We start from the raw sequence: 25711 nt of genomic DNA, 5'->3' as shown, positions 1-25711 counted from the left end.
CGCTTTGGGAACAGCGTTGGTGGGGGCAAGGGATTTATTGTCTAAGCTATGACAAAAGCGTTGTTATCTTGGCTTACCTGGACCCGTCAGAGTTTTCCTCCCATATGGCCTCAGCTTTCAGATGTTCTGCTCTCAAAAGCTCTGCTCTGAGGTCCTCAGCCCGAGACATACCCAGGCCGCGCAGAGCAGGACGGCACTCGGGGCCAGAACCAAGGTCTCCACTCAGACCTGGTGGTAGAAAAAGTAGTTAAGTTAATGTCAAAGAATAATTTTACAATATTCTGTTCTGTGTAACAAGTAATCAAGTTCTGCATTTAAGTACAACTTTTAGTTACTTGAACCTTACTTGATGAGCATTAAGTAACATAAAATGTTACTTTATATATACATATATATAATTCATCAGGAATAAAAATCCAGTTATATATGTTTAATCAAATTAAACTGTCTATTCCATTTAGTTTTTTACAGTATTATTATACAGTATTTTTACACTGTGATATTTCTACTTTAGAAATGGATCACAGTTCTTCTTCTATCACTACTTTTCCAGAAAGAAGTGAATGGGAGACAGGTAGCCTACAGAACTTTCTACGCAATCTTTCAGAGGAACTGAACTCTGGCTCATCCCCAATGACCACTCACCTGTTCCATCTGGAGTGGCATCCCAGAGTTCAGCAGCTGGCAGGTCAGTGGTGAGCCGGGCTGGAGAGTACCTCAGGGTGGAGGGCCTGATACAGGGCACTGGGTTGCTTGTTGCAGGAGTCCCTTGGGTTAAAGCCACTGGAGACTCCCTTCTTGCCTCCGGAGAGTCCTGGAGGGCTGAGTGCGGGGATCCTCCCTCTCCTCCCTGATTTGAGCTCATCTGGAACTGAACTGAGGACTGGCCTGCGGCAGAGCGATTTCTTGAACTTGACTTTAGGGCTGATTTTATAGGAAGCGCTGGGGCGGGTGATTCCCTTAGTCCACCAGATGCCTCTGGCAAACTGGGTTCAAGAGCGATAGGGCTACCTGGAGCAAACGAAACAGCTCTGCTCAAGTTGACCCTGTTCCTGGGATTTGAGTTACGCCGTTGAGCCCACGATGGACCGTAAGGGCCATGGCCGGACTCCAGCCTACTCTCTCCTTTCCTGCTCCTTCTCCGAAGTTTCCCAAACCCTGATGATTTCCACCCTGTGCTACTCTCTTTATTTTCCCCCAGCACGAAGGCTCCAGCAAAAGTGACAGTTAGAGGAGCTTTTGGACGGGTACTTGCCTCTGGCTTGTTAGGAGGCACCCACTGAGGAACAGCTTTCCCCCGTGGGTCCTCAGGGTTGCCCGGATGCTGCGGCTCAGTGTTCTGTGGATCTGACGGCGATGAGACCGGCTGAGGTTCCCTGACTACAGAGCCACATGACTCACATTTCTTCACCAGCACTATTATCTCTTTAATCACTGTTGTGGGTTCACTAATGACAACCACGTCTTCTTGCTTCTGTGAAGGTGGTGTTGAGATACTTCGATGGCTTCTGCTCCTCTCTGAACCACTACTGCTAGAATCTGTGTTACTTTCTTTACTCTTGGACTTGGGCATCCCAGGCCTGCCACGCTGTCTTACTCGATCCAAGTACCGAGACTCTGCTTCTTTCTCTGATTCATCCTCGAAGCGTACCCGTGTGGGTGAACAACCATACCGCCTGGATCGGCAACCTTGCTCCCCAGGAGAAGTGTCTCTTTGGGTGGGGACGAGTAGGGGTCCAGATACAGTTTGAGCTGTAAGATCTTCTTTGGTTTGAACATCTTTCTGCACTGTAGTTGGGAGGGGAGGCTCAACTTGATGCTTCTTTCTACAAGAAATAACACAGAAATGCTTATTACAGACATTTGAAAGCAACACATATATTGTCTGTAAGAGAGCTACATTCGTGTTGAGATCATTTGTAAGTTAGTAGTTTATAGAAGTCAGGCCAAATGAAAGCAAAACTGAGTCTGAAAGTGAAAGTGAATGTCAGCTCTCAGCAACAGACCAGGTAGATAAAACAGCATATCACAACTAATGCTGCATGCTGGTGTGGGCATGTTCAAATGGCAGATTTTGGGTTATCAAATAAAATAATGACACAACAAATTGCAATGAGACCTACAGTATATGTACTTGCTACGGGTATGCTGACAGGTTAACAGTGCAGTCATGAATGTGGGATCCATTGTGAATTCTCCTTGTTCTAAATTACAGTGAGTGAATGCTTCCTGCTGATATAAGGGGATTTCAAAAATAAATTGTGTGACGTACACTATTACATAAACAGAATGACACCAAACTTTTTCTCGACATTGTCAGCTCTGTGTTCGTAATTACAAATCACAGCCAGGTTGCAAGGCTTTAACTTATTTTGCCGTTACGCAACATTAGCTTTGCCAAAACAGGCCCAGAGCAAGAGAAGGATAAACAAAGCAGAGAGAAAGTTAAGGAAGACACAAGGTTTCGGAAAGTGAGGGATAAACAGATACTGGAAGCTAAAACACAGAGACAGTTGTAGTAACAAAGCAATTTGCAAAAAAGTATTAACTTGTCAGCAAATGAACTAGTTATCACAGTGATTCATACCCATGCATTCGTATGCAAAACTACACAAACACGTGGGGCATTCACATTCTCTAGCATCTAACTTGTGAAGATGCCAAAGAATGTCATAGCCCACCAAAGCAGATGTAGATAACTTACACGGTGGATCTCTGATCAGAGTGGGAGCGTCTGCAGGGGCGATCGCCTTTAATGTGATTGGAGCGAGCCTTGAGTCGTGCACGCTCCAGGAGAAGCTTGGCTTGTTCATGTCTTGGGCTCAGAGGAAGCTCATCACTGATTACAAGCAGTGACCTGACAATCAAGAGAAAGAGAAAAAGGAGAAAGATAAATCATTTAGTGATGAAAACAGCAAGGGAATGAATAGAGTTAAATATATGATGAGACTAGGCTGTATTGCCATCTGTTTGAGTGATGATGAAGTCTTTAAATGTGCAAAGCTTATTGTGTGTTGTGACATATCCAGCAACATCATATTCTCCACAGATTGACTTAACATAGAGTGAATCAGGCAGCGTCTTCTTAAGCTGCCTTATGTAATATCAGATAGATAGACCGGGGCGTGGCACTGGTGGTGAGCAGCAGAGAAAACGTCATCCATCCATCTATCCTCACGCCCAGCAGCTAAGCTGCTCTGCATTGTGCTCCATCGTCTTGTCTTTATCCCCTGGCCCAGTGATAAAGATAGCATGATACACCAGCCATGTGGATTATCCTTGTAATGGACTGAGTGTGAATCATTCTCTCCTGGGTGTCAAGAGGAGAACATATTGTGTTTCAATAGATTACAGTTTGTCATGTCAGAGTTTTATCCCAACAATGACAAATACGATATAATTAGCAGCCTATTTTCATACCCCATATGCAGCTGTTTTATTCTGCAGTTCATAATGATGATGACCATGTACAAATCTGAAGTACTTTACTTGAATCATTTTCCGTAACTTTATACTTTTACTTCACTACATCTCAGAAGAAAGTTTTTTTACTCCACTACTTTTGTTTTATTTTATTTTATTTTTTATTTGTAAGGGACTATGTACTATATTAAAGGTCCAGTGTGTAACATTTAAGTGGATCTACTGATAGAAATGGAATATAATATTCATAGGTATGTTTCAGTGTACAGTCACGTGAATATATATTTTTTTATCAAGAGACGCAGCGGGTGGCCTTGCATGGAGTCCACCATGTTGAACTGCCATTTTTCTAGCCCAGAATGGACATACCAAACACTGGCTGTCAATAGGGCTTTTTGCGTCCACCATAGTTTCTCCTACACTTCACAGTCCATTCTTATTCCCAAGTCATCAAATACAGGCGCGAGTGGTGTTCAGTTAGTTGCCATCTGAAACTTCCCTAATGTCACTAAATGATGCATTGTACCAGAGTTAGCATAAGCCTAATTTTCATTTACAGCCCCCCTGATAAATAGGATGAAGAGTATGACGCATTGCTGTATTAAATTATTCAACTGCATATAAAGTAGTTAAAATTAGCACAGCCTTCAAAATCTACACCAATAAAATGCAACATGCACATCGATGTATGTTCTAATGGGGACCCTAACAAATAAATAAACAATGCAGGTGTAATACTTGTAATGGAGTATTTTTACAGTCTGGTATTAGTAAGTAAGTAAAGCATATGAATAGTCTATAATAATAATAATGGCCTCCAAAATATTGCATTCGGGGAGATAATCTGAAAAGCGTGCAGATGAACAATTCAAGTAATGTGCCAAAACATTTTTTTAAATGTATTAATCAGTTGCAGAAACTCTTTCAAGTTATTTGTGTATTTATTTATTTAGTTTCACTTACTGATATTTGAAGTATGGCTTTAAATTTGTGTCTGGTGTCTCCCTCCCTCTCTCTTATCCCTGTTGTAAAGTATCACAGTTTGCACATAACATCTTAATTTCTCAATTTCACTTGAGTAAAGATCAAATAAATCAATATTCAGTATTTGATATTTATATTTCCCTATGAATATATTCTATTTCCTGCCTGCATCCCCTCTTGAAAATGATTAAACCCTGTTGTCACAATGTTTGTTTTCATTGTGCACAAAGCAGCTCACTTGACAGCAAGCTGCCTCAATCCAGGAAAAAATAGACTCTAAATTCAAGAGGAGCTGTAGAAGTGGAATTTATGAGGAGAGGATATAAATAGTGCATAGGCGTTGTATGTCACCACCCCTGCCAAGCACATAAAGAAGTGTTGCATTGCTCACCTCAAATAGGGTTCAAGTTCCTGAGCAATGATGGCAGAGTCTGAGCTGTCCGAAACCCCATGGGCACCTGTGACCAGCATAAAACAGAGAGGAAAAGTCTCAACAGATATGATATGCATATGAATCAGATATGAAAGTTTTAAAAAGTGCTCCAAAGGTTTTATCCCCACAAATCAGGGATTTCCTGATTGTTTCCCTCTACTATTTCAGTGTATCACTCTTATTTAGGGTTCAGTTCTTGTGTAGTGCTTTCTTGGGGCAAACATTACTACCAAGAGAGCCATCAGCCATAAAGTGCCCTACAGGGTCATTTAGGTATTAAAATAATTGGGTCTTTGTATGATCATAAGCTTCATACCATTAGATTCAGTGACAGTCTCATAGGTTATCCCTGACTGATCCTTAATGTCACAAAAACAGAGGTTATGCAACTACTGAGAGACAGATAAAGGCTGATTTTCCAGTGAGGGAAGAGGGAGAAACCACCTGATCATCATGGATTTACTGGTATGTCTATGTCTCTCAACTGTAGTATTAAGAATACATGGTATGAGAAAATACTTAATCTGTCGCTGTACATGCATACAAAAACATCCATTAAGCACACAGATAAAGATACAAAAGCATGGACACTTCCCCCACAGCTTTGACTGCTAATAATAGCAACACCAGCATGCACATCTGCACATCTGACATCTGTTCAACTCTGAGAATCTGCCAGGTTACAGTGCAATTCTATACAACAGTATAGGGAGACAGATAATGGAACTTTGAATGTTTACATAAGCTGGAAAGTATTCTAAGCATACAAAATATTAACATCATTAAAAGCTTTGTAATATGTAAATGCTATTTCTGAGGCCCTGACCTGAATTTTCTGTCTCCGCTCATAATGGTCGACCCCAGCTTCAAAACTGCTGAAAATACTGTGGTCTCGATAGTTACCAGCTAACAACATTCACTACACTGCACAGGAAAGTTGCAAATTTAAATAAAAATCTATGACTGAGCTACTTGTTTCAACCTTCTATCCAACCTGTATGGACTGTTGTCTGAGTATATCAACAAATGCCTGTTTGTGCTTGTTTTTTTTAACTCACGCAACATTATGTAATAGTCAGCCAGTTTATTGTCACAGTCACGCTTTCAGAGCATTGTCCTTCTATGTAATACAATCCTTTCATCAACAACCTAAAAATAAAACCATATCAAGATAGAGAGAAGGGATCTTATCTGTGTCTCAGCCCCAAGTTGATCTCTCAAACCCTTAACCCTTTATTGCATGCATTATTATTTAAACATGATAAAATGTTTAAATGTGTTTTTCTTGCTTAAAAAAGCCTAAATGATGGAAATATTTGAAAAACAAATGTAAACACATTTTTAAAAGGGGATCGTTGGTAAATTGTTGCCACATGGCAACAATGCGCAATCGTAGAGGGTACCAAACACATAATTTTAATGAAAACAAAACAAAACAAATTCTACTTATAATTAGTGAAATTTATATCTCATCCAGGTTCATGTCTATATTATTCTCCTCACTCTCCTCTGGGGGAACAGCTAACTCTGCCCCGTTCACTTTCCCTCTCCCATAAAAACATCTGGTTTACATGTACTATGGATGAAAAGCAGCATATGTAAACTGGCAAAATGGCGCAAAATACTGCCTACAATTCATATTGCCATACTATTTAGACTATATATCCCAGTGTATTTGTAACTTGTAAAACAATATATTATCTAATAGGAAAAAAATATTGTTTATATATTGGACTTTTTGACTAGAAATGTAACAAAAAAGGACATATTATTTGGGTGGGATACCGCAATTCCTTTTGTTGTTTGATTTCTAATCCAGATAACACATTACAGTTACAAAATGTCTGAAATTACAAAATATAAATAAAAAACTGTTTTCCCCCTTTTAAATGCAATCAAAAGTTGTAAACATAGTTTCAGAGTAGCCTAGTGCTATATAACTCAATTAAAGTCCAATAGGTTGAATGCACACCAATCACTTTCATATTTGCATATAGTTGCCATATGGCAACAAATACATTTTACCATTTTACAAACATCCCATCATATCTCAACTGATTTTAATGACGAAAACTAAAAGTTCACTCACCCTAGATAGTATTTCATTTTTCTTCTTGACATAATTTTGTCTAAATATTGAACAATTAGCCAAGTTTGGGAGCCCTCAGATCGTCAATGTCACTTGTCTATGGAAAAAGGAATGGCAAACAGCATTTCCTGGTCATGTGATGTGTATTTGTCAATACAAAGTAAAAGACCCCCTTTTCACAAACAAACAGCAAAACATGGAATCTATATTATTGCCTTTTCATAACATTGAGCTAAAGTAATTGTTGCATATGGCATCACCATGCAATAGTCAAGCATTTGCCTTATTTATGTCTCAACCAATTCATTCCAACATTTTTACATTCGATATTGGATACATTTCCCTCAAGAGACCCACCTTTACAATCCACTCTTGTGTCTTCATAATAGTTGGCACTTTCTCCTCCACTCTCCTCTCTCTCCTCCCTGTAGTTATGTTGTCTTTCCCTTAACTTTGCGTAGGCCCTCTGCTTCACCTTCACTTTCTCATCAGCAGAGAGTACCCCGCTTTGTGAAGACATGCTGTCCCAGCTGTCTGAACTGCACAGTCCTTTGCTCTCTGCCTCCTTCTGCTCACACCGGTCCAGGTAGCACTCCACGCTGTCCGAGTGTTTGAATTCTGAGGACGCATCGCTGTCATCCACCGTATCGCTCCTGGCGACTATTTCGGCTGCTTTAGGCTTCCTCTGAGGCCCTGCCAGCGCTTCTATCTGAGTATAGTCCTTAACAGTTAAAGTGGAGGGTATGTTGTCAGGGCCGACACCATTTAGAAGCAATGTTTCAGGGCGTGCCACTCTCCAGAAGCCCTTGGGTGGTGCCCAGTGTCTGGTTGTTGTGGAAGACGTGGAGGACGAATTGGAGGGTGCTGTAGAGGCAGGGGTGGTGACAGGAGTGCAGGAGAACACGGGTAGAGGAGGAGGAGGCGACGGTTCATCCTTACTGCTGCTTGAGTTATCAGACAGAAGACTCTCCAGACTGGTACCCTCTCTCAGCACACAAGGCTGAATCTCACTTCTTTCTGACTTCTCTTCTTCAGTTTTCTCTCCCCCTTGGAACACTTGGTCTCTTCGTGCTTCAGCTGGAGGGCTGTGGATCTCCAACCTGACCTGCACCTCAACCTCCTCCTCTTCATCACTGCTGCTCAAGACCTTCGCAGCGCCTGATCGCCAGGAGTTGGCAGGATGAGATCCCTGACTCTTTCCTCTGGGCCTCTGTCTGAGATGGACTTCGGATGAAATCTGCCCAACTGGACTGCTCACTAAGACCTGCGTGTCCAACCTTTCTCTTTCTTTCTCCCTGTCTCTCCCTCTTGTCCTTCTCTGTGTGAGTGTCTTCACCTTGGTTTGTAGTGCGTGCACGGCCGAACTCTGTGGAGGAGGAAGCTGGGTGCTCAAAGAGGGTGCTGGGAAGACAGGCTGGACAGGGCCAGTGATGAGTCCCCAATTAATGGGAAGCCCGGCAGGTATAGGGGAGCTGGATTGTGCTTGGATATTATCAACCACCTTCTCTTCCTCCATTGGCTGCTCATGCACAGCAAAGTCCAGAGGGATCCTACAGATAAAAAAGTTTTTTTTTTTTAAACACATGCAGACAAAACCATGTCTCTCAAAACTGTTCTACATCTCTGATACCGGCTACTAACTATGTGATCTGCCTGGTGAGGAGATATGTAATGTGGATTCAGTCACGTTGCGTTATATCCACTGATTACGTTGCAGAGCACAGGATTATCCTTTAGAATGAGAATAAGCAACTGCTGCCTGCAACTGAGCCCCTGCACAAATAAACAATATCATAAATGTGCGTTGCCAAACATATTCAATAATATATAATAAAAACGAAACTTTCTCTATGAATCAGCCACACATTCAATAAAAAAGCGGAGAAAAATGAATAATCCACCCTGAAGAAATTTAAATATTTTAAAATGATGTGTAAATTAGGTGTACACCTTGGTAAAAGGGCAATTTAATATAAAATAGAATTAACGTTATGAACAAATTAAGCTTCACGGCACATTCACTTAAAGCAGATTTAGTTACATAAATAGCCTTACACATAATGAACACTGTACCTGTATATTTAGCGAAGATGGTGTCCCTTTAAAACACAATTCCAGCGAGGACCATCACAAGAAAGTTAACATAAATCCAGGTGCAACTGCACAAATGTGGCTAAGTTGCCATTCATTCTTAAAAAAAAACCTGCGCCAAACCGTGCAGATACATTCGCAGCGCGCATCATCATCAGGTCGGTCGCCAACAGGAGCAAGAAGACGGAGCAACTTTCCCCTCCGGATAGAAAAAGGAAACCAAATAACATTCCCCAATGTTGCTCCAGATCCTCGTGCAGTGCTGCCACTCACTGTATACACAGCTCCCGGTCCAAGCGAGCCAGCGGCCTCTCAATCATGATTGGTCCGGTAATCCCTTCAGAAATCAGTGGGATTAGACAAAAATGGAATATAAAAAATGCCTGCTTTAATTTCGTCCCCTGCCTCGCGAACCCGTTGCCGAGTGAAGCTCTCTGTTGCGTAAGTACAGAGCACACACCGACTGCCTCCACACAGTAATAAGCCAATGAAAATGAGGATAAATAAAAACTAAAATTATTTAATGGACCCAGTTTCTTGTCATTTGATGCCTCTGATATAAAAAAAAAATATCGGCTATGGTGTGTTTTTGTTAGAGAATATAAGGCCAAATTGTGCAGCGTAAAAACAACTGTCGGCTGAATCTTATTTGTCAATATAGCTGATCCCTCCCTCTATCTCAATTCATCCCAGCTCCCTCTCTTTCTCTCTCCCTCTCTCTGTCTCTGCTTTCACACACACACACACACACACACACACACACTTGCAGTCGTGCACAGTCAGCCTAATTGGGACAATGTTCTGCTTGCCAGTTGTCACAATCCCCAGATGTGATCAGACTGGCAGATGCTGCTCAATTTTGTGCTGTGGCTGTGCATGCGGTTCAATAACAGCAGAGGGCGCTATTAGCCCATACACTTACGGACAAGCACACACACACACACACACACACACACAACACACATCCATCTTGCTCAGCTAGCTGTAACTGGCTAGCGAGTCTGTTGTCGAGTTGACACCCTCCCCAAACCTCGGCAGCAGCTAAGCTGCACAGTCGACATGGCAAGAAAATATCGCAACAATTTCCTAAAGAAAGATGAAAATCTTCCAAGTCTTTTGGAATGAGTGAGTAGCATCGACAATAATGGTGTATTTGTTCTGCTTGAAACTGAGAGTAGAAGTTGCAGGTTTTGTTTAAGTCACGTTAATGACGCATAGCTATGGTTAGTTGTTGCTAACAAGGTGGCTAGCTAGCTAACAGGCTACATGCTACTAGGAGTAAGGGGGGAGTACGGTCTGTTCGCTAGGCTGTTAGCCTTCTGTGCTCCGACGAGAAGAGTTAGCTGCTTCTGAAAATGCGACCGAAACACAATCCTACGATGAGTCTGAACCTTTTGAACACGAGTAAATGTGCGTGTATGGTGCAGGTGAATATATTTTCGAGGCAGTTCGGTTGCTGTGTAGTTTCGGATGCTAGCGTTACATAATCTCGCTGTTGAGAGTCATGGCTCCTCTTTCCAGTGTCACTGTGGTTCTTCTGTAGCTATCGTTTCCTTGACCAATACACGAGACCGCAACTAGTTTTCCGGATTCATAATCAGAGCTATATTCCGAATAGTGGCTGTATAATGACCAATCAGTGATAGGTTTTCGACTATTAAGTAATTGTTTATTTTACCGGACGACGTTAGCTCGCTAGCGCACCTAGCAAACTAGCCACCCATTAGCTTAGCTGGCTAAAAGTAAGCTAACGTTACCTACTATTAGCTAGCTAACGTATCGCCTTATTTCAGATTTAACATTAATGAGTGCACACTCAAACGTTTAGATGACCATGATAGTAAACCCGTTGAACGGGGTTAAAATTAATGTTCGTAGCATAATGTTACCCAATCGTATTAGCTGTGTTAGCTTTATAACAAGTTAGATAGCGCAGAGGGACTTGGTTGTTAGCCTCCTCAGGACCCTTTGTCCATAGTCATAGTGGTAACCAGCTCTTCTAAGTAGGCCACACGGCAGTTGTTTTGATCCTTCTCCGTCGCTTGTTTTCTCTATATCTAACAAATATGTGCTGTGTCATCTCTGATTTCGTTTGTGTTGTGTTTTTCAATACGGCCGAACAACGCATTACTGCGAGTACTCGAAGCCAAATAGACTTCCGATGATAGATTTGGGATTTTTCCTGTAAAGAGTAGCATTATTATCCACACGAGAAACCCACTTTGTCATTCCACTGTCTTTAATGCCTTTCTCAACTGCAAATACACTCATACACAACACATCCATGTTTTTAAAATTATCTTAGGTACTGTTGGAATATGAGATAGTAAGCAATGTAAAGCTACATTTGAACTTGTATGCAAAATTGTTGGAATTGGTGAATATTTGCACAATTTTAATGTACTTTTGTCTTTCTCCTTTTGCAGTATTCATCACGCGATGTGATCCAAAATCCACAATGTGTGAGAACATTTAAGAACGATTGAGTTCGGAAGAAAAAATCTTGATTCCAGTGGAATCTTCCATATATTATATATATATTATTTGATTTTTTTTCTCTGTGTTAAAGCTTAAATACATTTACACACACTCGTCCCATCAACAAATAACCATGCCAGTGCAAGCACCACAATGGACAGAGTTCCTGCTGTGCCCAATCTGCACACAGACATTTGAGGAGACTGTTCGCCGACCCATCAGCTTGGGCTGTGGGCATACTGTCTGCAAGATGTGCCTGAACAAGCTGCACCGTAAGGCCTGTCCCTTTGACCAGACAGCCATCAGCACAGACATTGAGCAGCTACCTGTCAACACAGCCCTGTTGCAACTGGTGGGAGGCCAGGTAAGACTCATGTCTTTGTATGTTTGTACACTTGTTTGTTGACAACATCTATTACAGATCCCTTGTTGATGCTAGCTTGTGGTGAAGGATAACAGCTCACGATGCCTTTTGTGTTGGGATCGAGTAGTGGAACTGTTTAAGACACTGTGTTATCTAGTACGATGTTTTCTGTACGTACTGTTTATGGGCTTTATTAGAGCATTACGCACAGGCTATTACATGATGCACATAGCTTGGAGATTCCTTTATGAGTCACACATTAGTCATTGTGCAAGGACTTTAATTCTGTTGGTTTACTGAGTGGTGGCACAACCAGTAAGCTGTATTTCTCTGAGGTAGTGTTTGACCAACAGGGTGAGGCACAGCTAATGGTGTTTTGGCTTTGTTGGCCAAGATTCCAGGTATACACAATATAATAATGGATAATGTCAGTGTATCGACTATGAGCCCGTAGTGTTTCTGATATAGTTAAAGCTGGGATGTGTCGTCTCTTACTGAGTGCCTTGCATATCTGTGCTCAGACAGGTTAGTAGGGTACAATCAATCAAAGTAATGTGCCCTGATAGAAATGGAAGTTGTTATAATCATTCTGTACCACTGTCATTTATGAAAATAATATAATTTATCATGGTAAATGCCTCAGAGCTGCAAGTTGTTTTGGTCAGTAGCTTAAGGTTTAAAGTGAAGATGGTAGAGTCATTTTGATAGTTTCCTTGAATTCCTGATGGTTATTTAAATTGGCACCGCCTGAGCAGTAAAGTGGAATGACGGTTAATATTATCATTATATTAGACAGATTAATATATTTAAATTTATGATTTTGTCTCAGTAGGTAGTAAGGGCTACTGATGTTTAGATGTTTGCAGCACAAACAAAATACTTCCACAAGATGTGTTTATTATACCATTTCACTTTTCTTCTTAAATATTCTTGCACAAACACTTAAACCGTCACACACAAAGAGATCTTTTGGTATTTATTGCTATTCTCAACTGTGTTTAGACAATAGGATGACAAAGTGTTCCTCAACATCATTGTTGAGCTATAACTGTCTAAAAAGCTTCAGTTATTGTCATGGGTTGTCCTAATTATCCCCCCCGGTTCTCCTGCAGGTTCCTAAGGTTCAGCCAGTTGCCTTGATTACCAGTCCAGAGGACTCGCAGCATTATGAGGAGGCCAGGCAGTGTGTGGAGGAGCTGGCCCTCTACCTCAAACCTCTCAGCAACACCAGAGGTACTTACCATGCACACAAACACATGCTTGTTACTTTTACAGTTTATTTTTTATGATCCGTTGACACTCTTGCTGCTTTTAAATGAGATTGTTTTTGACATGGGGAGTCCAGTACACAATATTCTTGGCATTCACATGGTTTTAGATGTGACAAAACTGCTGCTAGGTGACTGTTAATGGATGTGGACTTTTTCAAAAATGATGCACACTGTTGTGTTTTTTGCATGTCGGTGTCAAAACAAAGAAAACCCCACCAAAAAAAAGTAATCAGTAATTTCCAGAGGGGCCAACAATTTTAAGAACATAAGCATGAAAACTCATCAAGAGTTGTCTTGAACTTTCCACTCACAAAGTTGTGAATATGACATCACTAGGTTGTTAAAAGGACTTCTCTTGTAAAAAAAAAAACCCCACAAAAACCAAGGTGTCATAAATTACACATTGCATATATGTCAGATAATTTAGATTTGTGGCTTTATCATCGGTTGAAAACATTATAAATATACAACTATTGTAATACTATACTATGCTGTAATTCATGTCATTTGTGGGATAAAGAATATATTAGAATGTTGAATTAGCCTTTGAAGAGGTAAATGTTTAAATCAATCTGCTAAACATGAAGTGTCACAAAAAATAAAAAAGCAGAACTACCTGTTTTTATTAGGATATTGCAGAGACATATCTCAGGCTTAGTTCTTGTTAATGGCTGTTTCAAAGTGATTATAATTACACAATGGAACCACTTTGAATAGTAAATCATTTCACATTTTATTAACAAAATAATAGAACAAATTTTGGAGGGCTTTTATGGCCTAGTGATAGTTGAAGAGTGACGGAAACCCATAGTCACAGTATGTTCAATTGCTCAATAATATTAAAATTGCAGTAAATACGCTGCGAACATATCATTGGCCATGTAAATTGAATATGATTGATTTTGTATTTCTCATTGCAACTATTAGAATGGGCTCGTTTGACAGCTTAACTTGAGTAAATAAGATATTTTAATCATAGTTTATTTAAACACACGGAAATTGTTGGAATCATAAATTGCTGTTGATTCTCCCACTCCGCCTGTCAAAATTAGACACATTTACTGTAGAAATTCTGTTCGACCTACAAGCTTTATTGGACGGCAAACATTAGTAATAAAGTCTTCAGTAGAATGCCTAACACAAAGCCTGACCCATTTTGGTATCAACAAAGGGGTTTGTGGCCTACTAATAACTTAATCTTCAGACAACAGTTTTTAACAAAGGTTTATCTATTTAATCAGGAGTGAGTTGTGTGCAGTTTTCTTCAATGCAATTCCCTTTTGCTAAACTTTATGCAGATCAGATTAGCAAGAGATGTTTGTGAGGGAGTGATAGTAAAAGAGGAAGTAGCCACTGTAAACTCAATTTAGAGGTACTAGTTACCTGCAGCATGTCATTAAAATAAGTACTGTGCCCTGTATTTAATCTGCCACATGTGCCATGCCAACATCAAAGGCTCATATCAAGGAAATTCAAGCAAGTCTAGCTGGTGAAAACACCCGTATGGATGAACTTAATGTCCTGGGGGGTGCACTAAAAATGCTGCACCAACTTTGCTCACAGCCTACTTGGTCGATCAGATTCTTAATGATGTTTGAAAGATAATCATATAATCATTTGCATCTCCACTAAACATATTTGCCTCAATTTCACAGTTTGATGCACCCTCATTGTCACTTCCTTGTCAGAGCAATTCTGCTGCAAAGTGCTGCATGTCTGTAGGAAGAAACGATACACCACTGTTTAACACAGACAATATTACTTACTTGCATATTATTTTTAGTTAAATATCTATACATTGCGCCCTAACTGTGCTTTAAGTAGGTGTTGATTCTACTTGATGATAATTTTGAATGCTGTATTATGTGGGGCTGTTGAGTTGTATTGAGTTATACTGACAGCTATTTCTATTATTTTGTCGTTTCCATTTATACCAATGAGGATAGGCAAAATGACAGAAACCCTACAATGTATAATGCAATAAAGGTAAACTGCACCACAAACTCAGAAGCTCTCTAAAACATGAACGGTGGATTTATCTCAGGACTGTTTTATTAGACTGTATTAGATCTAGTTATGAGTACCTAATAATAAACTGAACACTTTGTGTGTATTCCTTTAGTTTACCTGTTGTCCTGTCTAATCTCTCACCAGGTGTGGGTCTGAGCAGCACGGCCCAGAGCATGCTGAGTCGACCCATGCAGAGGAAACTGGTAACTCTGGTCCACTGCCAGCTGGTGGAAGAAGAGGGACGGGTTAGAGCCATGAGAGCTGCCCGCTCTCTGGGTGAGCGAACTGTCACTGAACTCATCTTGCAGCACCAGAATCCACAGCAGCTCTCCTCCAATCTGTGGGCCGCTGTCCGTGCAAGAGGATGTCAGTTTCTAGGCCCAGGTAGGTACTTTTTCATTACCTGCAAAGTACATTCCACTTTGGAGAAGAAGCAGTCTGTTTATCATCTGTAAATATTGGCTTTTGATAATCAATGGTTATTTATGTTTTTTTTTATGTTTGTGCTTTTCCTCCCCCAGCCATGCAGGAGGAAGCTCTGAAGTTGGTCCTTCTTGCTCTAGAGGATGGCTCTGCTCTGTCCAGGAAGGTGTTGGTTCTCTTTGTAGTCCAGAGGCTTGAGCCACGGTTCCCACAGGCATCTAAGACAAGCATAGGCCATGTGGTGCAGCTTCTCTACAGGGCCTCTTGTTTCAAGGTATGTCACTGACTGAGAACGGGAAGAAAAAGTCAAGGGCTGCCCCTGAAATGTCAATGATTCAAATCATCAGTCGAGGAGTCCACTCACATCTTGTCAGTTTCACTTTTGTGTTTTGGTTGTGCAATTTTACACAGAGTGACAGTTTGGCAGGCTGTAAACATTACAAACCAAGTCTCAAAATGGCCACAAACCACAAAACCAACTGTGATGGAAGCAGAGATGAGTGATAGTTTACAGAGGGCAGAGTGACGCTGGACAGCGGAGCAGTGGGTGCTCTGGTGATGACTGTCAGTGAAGTCAGTTAAGCCACTTTTGGATTAAACAGTGGCACAACCTCCGCTACTGCTGTCCACTGTCATCGACTCTTCAGCTGACAGCGCAGTCAACAGCTTGAGAGAGACGCCCTGTGTTTGTTTAAGCTAGGAGCAGGACACACTCTTCCACTTTCTCAATGTGAAAAGCTCATGTTTTAATGAGTAAAAGGCAAATCTCTGAATTAATAGTCAATTCCATGTTGACCAACAACTTCCTGAGTTGGGCGCAGTCCTAAAAAAAGTCTTTAAATTTTTGAGGTTTATGACAAATAGTGTATGCTATGTGGTGCTGCTCCACAACAGGGCCCATTGCCTCAATATTTGAGTGAGCCTGACCATAATTGTTGCTAATCCAATATTGTTCTGTGTTTAGGATAGTGATCCTAGTAGAGATTTCTTGCCTGTCAGTTTTGTTCTCTGTATTTTTTTCTGCTGAGAGCTTTTTTTTATGAGTTTCAAAACCTCTTGTAAACTAACAAAAAAATGTACCCTTTCCTTCTTCCTTTGTGACAACCTAGGTGACCAAACGTGATGAAGACTCATCCCTGATGCAGCTGAAAGAAGAGTTTCGTACTTACGAGGCACTGCGGCGCGAGCATGACTCTCAGATAGTTCAGATTGCAATGGAGGGTGGGCTGCGCATTGCACCTGACCAGTGGTCTTCTCTGTTATATGGAGATCAGTCTCACAAGTCACACATGCAGTCTATCATAGATAAGGTGTGTGAAAGAACCAAATGTTTTTTTTTGTATCTAATGTTTGTTTCCGCACGATGGAATATAAACATATTTCATACATGAGTTATAGTTTCTTAGCTCCTTACATCATAGCATGTTCCTGTATAAGAAATCTGATCGTCCATAAACCATAAAAAAGTATTTACTCTGTTTTTTTGCTTCTGGTGTAGCTGCAGACCCCAGCATCTTTTGCTCAGAGTGTTCAGGAGCTGACGATTGCCCTGCAGAGGACTGGAGACCCAGCCAACCTCAACAGGCTGCGACCCCACCTGGAACTACTGGCCAACATTGATCCCAGCCCTGGTAAGAAACAACTTCAGGAATCTTTGTTTTGTAGTGATGTAAGGAGTAAGTCAATTATATGCAGTTAGGTTGGAATCCAAACAATGACCTTTGCCTCTTCTCGACCTTTTCTCTCACATCTGTCCTATTATTCCATTATATCTTATCTAATAAGTTGGCCAGAAGCACAGGTTGCCAGAATATGTGATCATTTGTCTTGGTTAGAGTCTAGCTGTTGCACAACAGTTTGTGACCCACAAAAAATAGCTTCACATATATTAGATGTATGTAGGCGAACCAAATATTTTCCAAAAGTCTGCATGGAAATTAGGTCTTAATAGAAAAATCTGCAAAAATGGAGCATTCATATACTTTTTCCATTGGTTTTCTACTTTTCAGTTACAAAATGTTTGATCATCACATAAATTCAAACACCAAGTTTCCCAAGCTGACATCATTTGATTGATAGGCCTTGGTTTAAGCCCTCAGGGCAGCAAACAAGCCAACCAGCTATGGGGCTTCTTAGCAAGGCATTTTATTCACTACAGAATGACTTCCCTGCAACCTCCCAGTGGAGGAAGTTGTTTGTGCCATCAGTTGTGGCTCTCTTGGACGCAACCCACTCAAACCTCACCTCCGACTGTTTGATTGTTTGAATGTTTTTCTCATGTCTCCATTTTATTTCCCCCAGATGCCCCCCCTCCCACATGGGAGCAGCTTGAGAAAGGGTTGGTAGCAGTGAAAACGGTGGTGCATGGCCTGGTTGACTTCATCCAGAACCACAGCAAGAAAGGAGCTGACCCTCAACAGGTCAGTTTATCCATTGGAGCACAAAAAAAGCAGGGCCCCATCCCTTTCTGTGTTGCTTAGATAAAGCAGAGTGCGCTGGAGATCATAGTCCAACCACTATCATTAAAACGTCAGTGAAAAAAAAAATATTGCGACTGTTTTTGGCAGCATCATCAACTGTAATGTTTAATATTACCATCATTGAGTGTCAGATTTGTGCTGTCTATTTCAATAATACTTGGTGTCTGTCTTCAGCCTCCACAGCACAGCAAGTACAAGACATACATGTGTCGTGACATGAAGCAGAAGGGAGGCTGTCCTCGTGGAGCCAGCTGCACCTTTGCTCACTCTCAGGAAGAACTGGAGAAGTGAGTCTGATGAACAGCAACATGTAGCATTGTTTGCATTTTTAAATTGGATAATTCAGATCAAGTGGAAACATTGTCACACCACTGTGTCTCTCATACATTTTGTACGCGGTTTTATGTTCGTCAGATATCGTAAGATGAATAAACGTCTGGCAGCTCGCCTTCCTGGCTCAGGAGGGCTCATGCCAGATGACGGCCTTCCTCTTGATGTAGCAGTGACCCGGAAGCCTTCACCCCTCACCAATGGCAGTGGTGCACCCTCTTTGCCGCAGCTCATTGCCCGTGGCACCGACACAGTTGCATATGAACTGTTGCGTAAACCCATGAAGATGGACGGAGGGTGTCCCAGTGCCCCGGGATCACCACCTGATGTGTGAGTATAGATGTCTCTATGCATTTAATTAACTGGCAGCCAAAGAACAGGCAAACAAAGTGCAGATTTTTCTTTTGCTTTTTGGTTCATCCTATTGAATGAACCTTGACATTTTGTTTGGACCTGTAAACATTTTAGTTATGAAACAAACCAGAATGAAATTTGGCTGCAAACAACAAAGACTATATAAAATGATTAATAAATGTATAGAAACAGCTGTTAGCAGTTTTTTGTCAGTTTTATGTTAGTAATGGAAATATTTTCAGAATATTGCACATAGTGCTTGTACATCTGAAGTGCTTTACTTTTGTGTAATGCTGTCTCACTAACAAAACACCACCAAGTAAATTCAAATGGAAGCCTGTGGTACTCTGGCATATAGTTGTTATTAATTGTTTGTGGTCCTGTTATGTTTCCTTTAAAGGTTTATTCATTCCCGTTGTGGGATGAATAAAGTATAATATAATCTAATCTTAAACTGAAATTTGTTCCTATAGTCTGGACCCTGCGTCCAAACCCGGCATGCCTCTTCCACCTCATGCCATGGCCCACCAAAGGATGCAAACGGACCACCTGTCTGGGGTGAAGCACATGCCTGTGGTAGCCAGAGGTTCTCCAGTGTACGCCCAGCAACAGCTCCCTGAGATGTGCTATGAGACTCGCCCACCACCTTCTGCTTCTCAGTATGAGCCCCCACAATACTCCACAGGTAAATGTGAAGTCAATCGAACAATGATAATAAAAATGGTTTAGGAAAGTTGTATTAATAATAGTCTGCCATTTATTTCTCAGGGTACCCCTACCAACAGCCAACACAGTATGTTCCTCGGGATTACATGCGTAATCCGCCACCACCCAGTGAGTCAGGGCCCCCTTACCAGGACCCTTACCCTGGCTACGGCCCTCCAGAGCGCACCTACCAGGCCCCTCACTCTGGTCCACCCTTCTCCTACCCTCACCCTCCACACCATGACCGAGGTCGCCACGGGACCTACACTGGTCCACCACCTCCCCCACAGCCTTACCCATCCCAGAGGGATGGCCTGGTCAGAATGAGCCCCGCACCTCTGGATGTTCCCCCGCCATCAGGAGGACAGGCTAACTCACTTTACCACCAGGAGCCCAGTGCTCGGGATAGATACCCTCCAGATGGCTACTATCAACCAGGTGCCCAGCCTCCACCCATGCGGGCGTATGTCAGGGTGAGTCATTTTAGCTGTTTGCCTTTAACTCTTTGTGTGGCCATCCTAGTTATAAAACACTCAAATAAAGCTTAGCAGTTCAGTAACAACATTCTCTGTATGTGTCTTAGGGGCCATCATATAGCGGTTCACAGCCCAGCCTGGACTACCTGCACCGACGTCGGCAGGAGCTGTTATCCCAGCTGGAGGAAAGAAAGGTCATCTCTCCTCCACCATTTGCTGCCTCCCCCACTCTTTCTCATTCATTCCCCTGTGACTATCCTCCAGAGGTTAGCACTATGTGAATTTTATACATCTCTGAGACAGTACACAGGCATTATATCGTAACATTTGAAGATTGAACTATAACATTGTGGTTTAATAGTGATTAGTGATAATTGGTTGACTGTGAATACATGGAAGTATTAATGACACCTCTTTCTCTGTGGATGTTGTGTTTCTGCAGTATGGTGAGGATAGCTCCAAAACCATTATGAAATGCAGAGAGCCTGACTATGCAGGGCAATACTCTCCCTGGTCTTGTGAAACCATTGGCTCCTACATTGGCACAAAAGATGCCAAACCCAAAGATGTTATGGGTCCTGGCACCATGGAGATGATGGTGAGTTCAAATGGATAACTGTTATTAACCATCTGTATTTTCTCATTAGGGAAAATTATGCATTCTTATTGAATGATACAGCCTTGATTCTCAAAACTCGAAGGGGAGTGTAACAAGTGAAGAAAGCCTCTTCCTCCGATCTCTCCATATATTAACCTCTCCTCCCCCCTGTCTGTCAGAATGTGGAGTCCAAGGGTCTGAGGGAACAGTCTCTGGACGCTCCTCGGAGAGGTGCAGAAGTAAAGGACGATGACCCTATTATCCCTTTTGGCCCCCAACCCACTGTATCACGCTTTGGTGCCATCTCCCGCACCTCAAAGACCGGCTACCAGACCACCGGCCCTGTGCAGGCTATGGCCTCCACTCCCCAGAACCCCAACTCTAAACATATGGCCATGCCAGGTAGGATACCATGTGCATAACATCCTATGAATGACTGACAAACACCATTAAATATCAGTGTATATCAGCATTTTACCCGCAAGCCTGTGTAATTTCTGAAATTCAGTTGGTTCAGAAGCATTTGTCTTGCTGCATTGCCACAGTAACAGTTGTTTTCTGTCAAAGGTGGCTTAAGACTAAAATATACAGAATTATACCAAAAAATATTATTTGTTATTTTTTGTACTTTCTATATGCAATATTAAAAATTGTAAACTGATGATGATAATTACCTTGATATTGACCTACCCCTTGAACTTAATTATGACAAAATGGTAATTTCATATATATATATATCAGCCATCGCCGGTTGTTGTTTTTTGGCCAATTTGTTTTGTCATTTTATTTAGTTCTAATATAATAATGGTGGTGGCCTGTTGGAAAATGTTTGCATATCTCCCAATCCTATTACTTTAATTAGTAATTTCTGACAAACATTTTACCACCTTGCCTGCAGCAGAATATACATATGGAAGCCATGTAGGATGGGGTGGAGCTTCATACCCCTCCCACCAGACTGCCTCCTCCTCTCAGGGACATTTCAGTGAGCGGTAAGACCTGTGTTTGTTTGTTTTCCTGTCGATAATAATGCTAATCAGACTTTTATGAAAATACCAGAAATACACACATGAAAGTGAAAGTTTGTGGCTTAAATGAAAGCAGTTATGTAAATGTCTCACTATATTTCACCCCTGCAGCTTAACTATGGCACCCCCAGACAGAGAACAGTTAAAGATTGAGCTGCAACAGGTCAACCAGCAGATCAACCAGCAGATCAACCAACAGACCCAGATGCGAAGCATGGAGGTGTGTATGCTCTCTTACAAGAGGGAGGTCTGGAAAGTACAGAAACTGACTTAATGGATTCTGTTTTTTCTAAGATTTTGAAATATTTCACCAAGTTTATAAAATGTTTTTTAATTCCCATGGTGGCTTCATATTTAATGTTTTTATAGCCCTGTATTTATTTCGAATAATTGATATGGTGAAGAATAAAAGCAGTCATGCTGTCTTGTTAATATTAAAATATAGTCAACACTAATTGATAAAAAAAAAAACAGATGTTCCATTTAATAACACATTTAATTTAATCATTACCAGAAATGTCCAAATTGCACACTCATCCTCTTCACTTCCTCTCCCACTATTACAGGCTGCCAATAACTCTTTACTGCTGCAGAGGGAGGCCAGTGCATTGGCAGGACAGCCTGGGCAGCCCGGCCAGGGCCAGGCAGCAGGGGCTCAGCAACAGCCCAAATGGCCTGCAGGGGGAGCAAGTACAGCTGTCTCCAGTGAACAGCTAAGCCTGGAGCTCCACCAGGTGGAGAGAGAGATTGGCAAGAGGACCCGTGAGATGGCTTTGGTAAGGGTGGGGCAAGGCTCAAAATGAACTTTGATCAGTGTCCTGCAACTGTCCCGAATTCTATTTTCAACTGTCCCAGACATAACAACCATTGTCCCAAACTGGTCTGTTTTTATTCTACATAATGAATACAGTTTAATAACTTTGTTCCAGTAACTGTTATCACTTCATTGACTCACTATTGTCCACCATAGAAGTTCTGCTAAATGTTCCCTGCACCTTCATTAAAAAATTTAAATCACCCGGGTAGGTGTTTGGCCACAATCACAAGTTTTCATTATTTTTGTTTCTTAATTATTCCTAACTGTTAGAAAATGCAAATGCAAGCAAAGGCTATGGTCACACTGCGGGTCTTATTGCTCAATTCCGCTGTGTTTACGGACGTAAATATGGATGCTACTCATGTCAGCATGTGTATCAATTTTGAAGTATTTGTGCAATTGGAGCCGATAAAATTATGATGATGATGATAATGATGATGATTATGATATTGCCGCATCCCGCCTCCTCCGGCACAGAGTTGTGACGTCTGTCTCACTTCAATGACATAAAAGTCAGAAGAAATGCGACATGACCGTGTTCAGACTGAGGTTGCTTTGAAATACATTAGATATGTATCCGATTTAGGACCACATATGAAAGTGGCCTGGATCGGATTTGGGCCGTTCAGAAAAAAAAAAAATTCAGATATGGGTCACATATGGACCACTTTTGCCTGCAGTCTGAACGTAGCCTTAGTATTGGTATATGGCAATGGAAACTTTAAACATTATTATTCAGCCAAAGATTGTCAAAATATCACAAAAAAAATTGTTCATTAAAAATCATTAAGAGGTACAAAAAAAACTTCAAAGGGATGGAGACGATAAAACTCAACTATTGACATATTTACAAGCTCAAACAAACATTTCAGCTATAGGAACACCGTAATGCAAAGATCCGGTGAGAGTGAAGTTCAAACTAACTGTTTACACTAGGGCTGCATGGTTATGGCCAAAATGATAACTCAGATTATTTTGATCCATATTGAGATCACGATTATTTCATTTTTTTCGAAGCGCTGCACCTGATTTAGTTTAAGCATGTGTGATGCAGCATAAAGCTTGTGCAAGTGCACATAAATACATTTTTAGATGAATAAATTCGATGTCCCACTGGGTCCCCAAGAAAATGGATAGTCAATCATTGGGCCACGGCTCTGACTAGGTTCAGTTGGAGCACAATAAGCACATCATTTCATCAAAAACAGAATATGTTACTAGGGGTCTTTCAAGCAACTAAGCATATTTTGTCCATCTCCAAACCAGGAAAACCAAGTTGCCCATGATGTTCAGCAGTACAAGATGAAACCTGCAGAGAATGGGCAACCAGAGCACAAGACTCAGCTGGAAGAAATCTCCCTCGCTCTTGGGTGAGTACACATACTTTGCACATAAATATATTTCCTCAATGTGCATGTATTTCATTGCTTGTCTGACCTCTTTCCAGTATTCTTTTTTCTCACTCGGGTCTTTTTCTCTGTCCCGAATATAGCGAGGTGTCAAACGGCTCCAGCAGTCTGCAAGAAAGTGCAGTGGGCGGGTCCATGCTGTCACTGACCAATAAGACATCTGCGTTGAGCCTGTGTTCGGATCCAGGTGCGACTGGTTCAGAGATGCAGAAGAATGGCGTCGTCCATTCCTGCTCTTAAGCAGTACACACTTAAACACACACACACACACACACACACACACACACACACACATACACACACATACACATGTGCACATACAAGATGCTCAGTTGAAAAGCATGCACAGGCACACATACACCCATTCTATTTAGAAGATGAGCAGTATCTGCCGTGATATGAATTTTCTTTCTTTTTGTTCTGTGAATGAGCTTTTTTTAATGACTTTCCTTGCCTGGAAACCAGGGCATATAACATTTCTCGTGTGTTAATTTTTTTTTTCTTCGTTTTTTTTGTACCGGGATTATAGATTTAACAAGGCTCACAATTGATATATCTGGAAGAGAAAATGGTGGTGATGTTGACAGGGGTATTGTAATTTCAGTCAAAGAATATAGGCCTATTCCATCCTTAGTAAACACAAAAAAAAGTATTTAATTTATCCTCCCCATATAAGATTTTTTTGTCATGCATCTTGATGAACGGTTAGATACAGATGATCAGATTAATAAGCACTATCACATCACATGCGTTCTAAGAAACATCTCTATGAAGAAACAGCACAAGTGTGTCACTTGGTACTCACCCCCAGAATCGTAAAAAGTGGTTGCCCAGATTTAGATGGTCTGAGGAGGGAAAAGCAGTACAGTATTCCACCAGTATTTAGCTGAAATGGAGACGCGAGGTGTTTTAGACATCACTTTTGTACCACATGCACGTCCTCTCCTGCCACGAGAAGTATGATTTTATTAGTGCATTTTATGAACACATCATATGTCTGTTTCATACTTGAAAGCAGTATACTATATATTTAATTGAAGCATTCTGTTTTAAGGATTGCAACAAGTCTTTTTGATAACGAGCTTTCCACGTTTTCTATAAGGGAATCTACTATGTGCTTCTCTTGGTTGTGGCGTGATCTGATGCAGTGCGGGCCACAAGGCCTTTTCGCCCGTGCTCCGCAGGGCTGCATCCAGTCCTAGCCGGGTTTGTTGTGAAATTCTTTTGCGGCACGCTCAAAAATATAGTCGGTTTTTTTGGGTGAGTGCGGATGATCGGGCTGAGAGAGAGCACATCTTTCTGCCTCAGGAGTCAGGTGAATGAGTGTCAACTTGACCGTTTAACGTCAGGGTAAATAAGGATTTCCCTCCTCAGAGCTTCTCATCTGGCCACACAAAAGGCCTCCCCATTGGGATTATCTTGTCATTTGTTCTCCTAACTTCTATGAAGTTGCCTTCCCTTGTGTTTTTTGTTAAATTTTGTTTAAATTTTTGAATGCTTTACGTTGTTACGATTTTGGGGGGTGTGACCTACCTAGTGAAGGCTTTCTAGAGCTTAGTTGATCGTGTGTCCTTCTCTTTGTCGTGAAATGGTTGAATTCCAAGCGAAACCCAGAGTTATCACTGGTGCTGTTGTAGTGTTTTTAGCTACACAGCACTTTACATATGGTGTTTACAACTGAGGATATTAGTGTTGGTTACTGAGGGGTAAACAAAACAATCTTTCAAAAACAAAATATCTGTCCTGAAATAGCAGATTTGAGTATATTTAAACATCTTTATTGGTGAGTGGTATTCTGTTCACTATATCACATCTTTCTTTTTTACACCTTGATGTCATCATCGCCACCATTACGACTATTGCTCTTTCTCCATCATGTAAATTGTTTACTGCTGACGCTCAGTGGAGCTCTTTGCCTTTGGTAAACAATTAGCATGATTGGCTACAG

The 25711-nt window shown here is 41.3% G+C and overlaps 2 protein-coding genes across 3 annotated transcripts in view; one reads left to right on the top strand and one right to left on the bottom strand.

The window, feature by feature from the left end:
• Nucleotides 1-10023, bottom strand: part of si:ch211-13f8.1 (uncharacterized) — a 13528-nt gene extending 3505 nt beyond the window's left edge. Inside the window, exons 1-6 of the mRNA XM_051405056.1 lie at nt 9003-10023; nt 7287-8479; nt 4799-4865; nt 2705-2857; nt 646-1826; nt 78-228 (exon numbers count right to left, since the gene is read on the bottom strand). Of these exons, the coding sequence (XP_051261016.1) occupies nt 78-228; nt 646-1826; nt 2705-2857; nt 4799-4865; nt 7287-8445 (2711 nt within the window). The 5' untranslated portion in view covers nt 8446-8479; nt 9003-10023. The remainder of the gene's footprint in view (nt 1-77; nt 229-645; nt 1827-2704; nt 2858-4798; nt 4866-7286; nt 8480-9002) is intronic.
• Nucleotides 10015-25711, top strand: part of rc3h1b (ring finger and CCCH-type domains 1b) — a 17753-nt gene continuing 2056 nt past the window's right edge. Inside the window, exons 1-20 of one of the 2 annotated variants that reach the window (XM_051405078.1) lie at nt 10015-10145; nt 11447-11862; nt 12975-13095; nt 15288-15527; nt 15665-15840; nt 16676-16876; nt 17065-17197; nt 17868-17986; nt 18221-18333; nt 18461-18706; nt 19204-19415; nt 19499-19908; nt 20019-20177; nt 20354-20509; nt 20689-20911; nt 21411-21501; nt 21649-21757; nt 22104-22313; nt 23621-23724; nt 23847-25711. The exon at nt 23847-25711 is cut by the window's right edge and continues 2056 nt beyond it. In XM_051405078.1, the coding sequence (XP_051261038.1) occupies nt 11632-11862; nt 12975-13095; nt 15288-15527; nt 15665-15840; nt 16676-16876; nt 17065-17197; nt 17868-17986; nt 18221-18333; nt 18461-18706; nt 19204-19415; nt 19499-19908; nt 20019-20177; nt 20354-20509; nt 20689-20911; nt 21411-21501; nt 21649-21757; nt 22104-22313; nt 23621-23724; nt 23847-24003 (3411 nt within the window). In that variant the 5' untranslated portion in view covers nt 10015-10145; nt 11447-11631 and the 3' untranslated portion in view covers nt 24004-25711. Of the gene's footprint in view, nt 10146-11446; nt 11863-12974; nt 13096-15287; nt 15528-15664; nt 15841-16675; nt 16877-17064; nt 17198-17867; nt 17987-18220; nt 18334-18460; nt 18707-19203; nt 19416-19498; nt 19909-20018; nt 20178-20353; nt 20510-20688; nt 20912-21407; nt 21502-21648; nt 21758-22103; nt 22314-23620; nt 23725-23846 lie in introns of both variants that reach the window. The other variant, XM_051405069.1, reaches the window with a different exon arrangement.

Source organism: Dicentrarchus labrax, unplaced genomic scaffold (genome assembly GCF_905237075.1).
Source record: "Dicentrarchus labrax unplaced genomic scaffold, dlabrax2021, whole genome shotgun sequence".
In the NCBI taxonomy this organism is placed as follows: domain Eukaryota; kingdom Metazoa; phylum Chordata; class Actinopteri; family Moronidae; genus Dicentrarchus; species Dicentrarchus labrax.
Note: the sequence above shows the minus strand (reverse complement) of the source record. Positions and strands in the feature narration are given on the sequence as shown.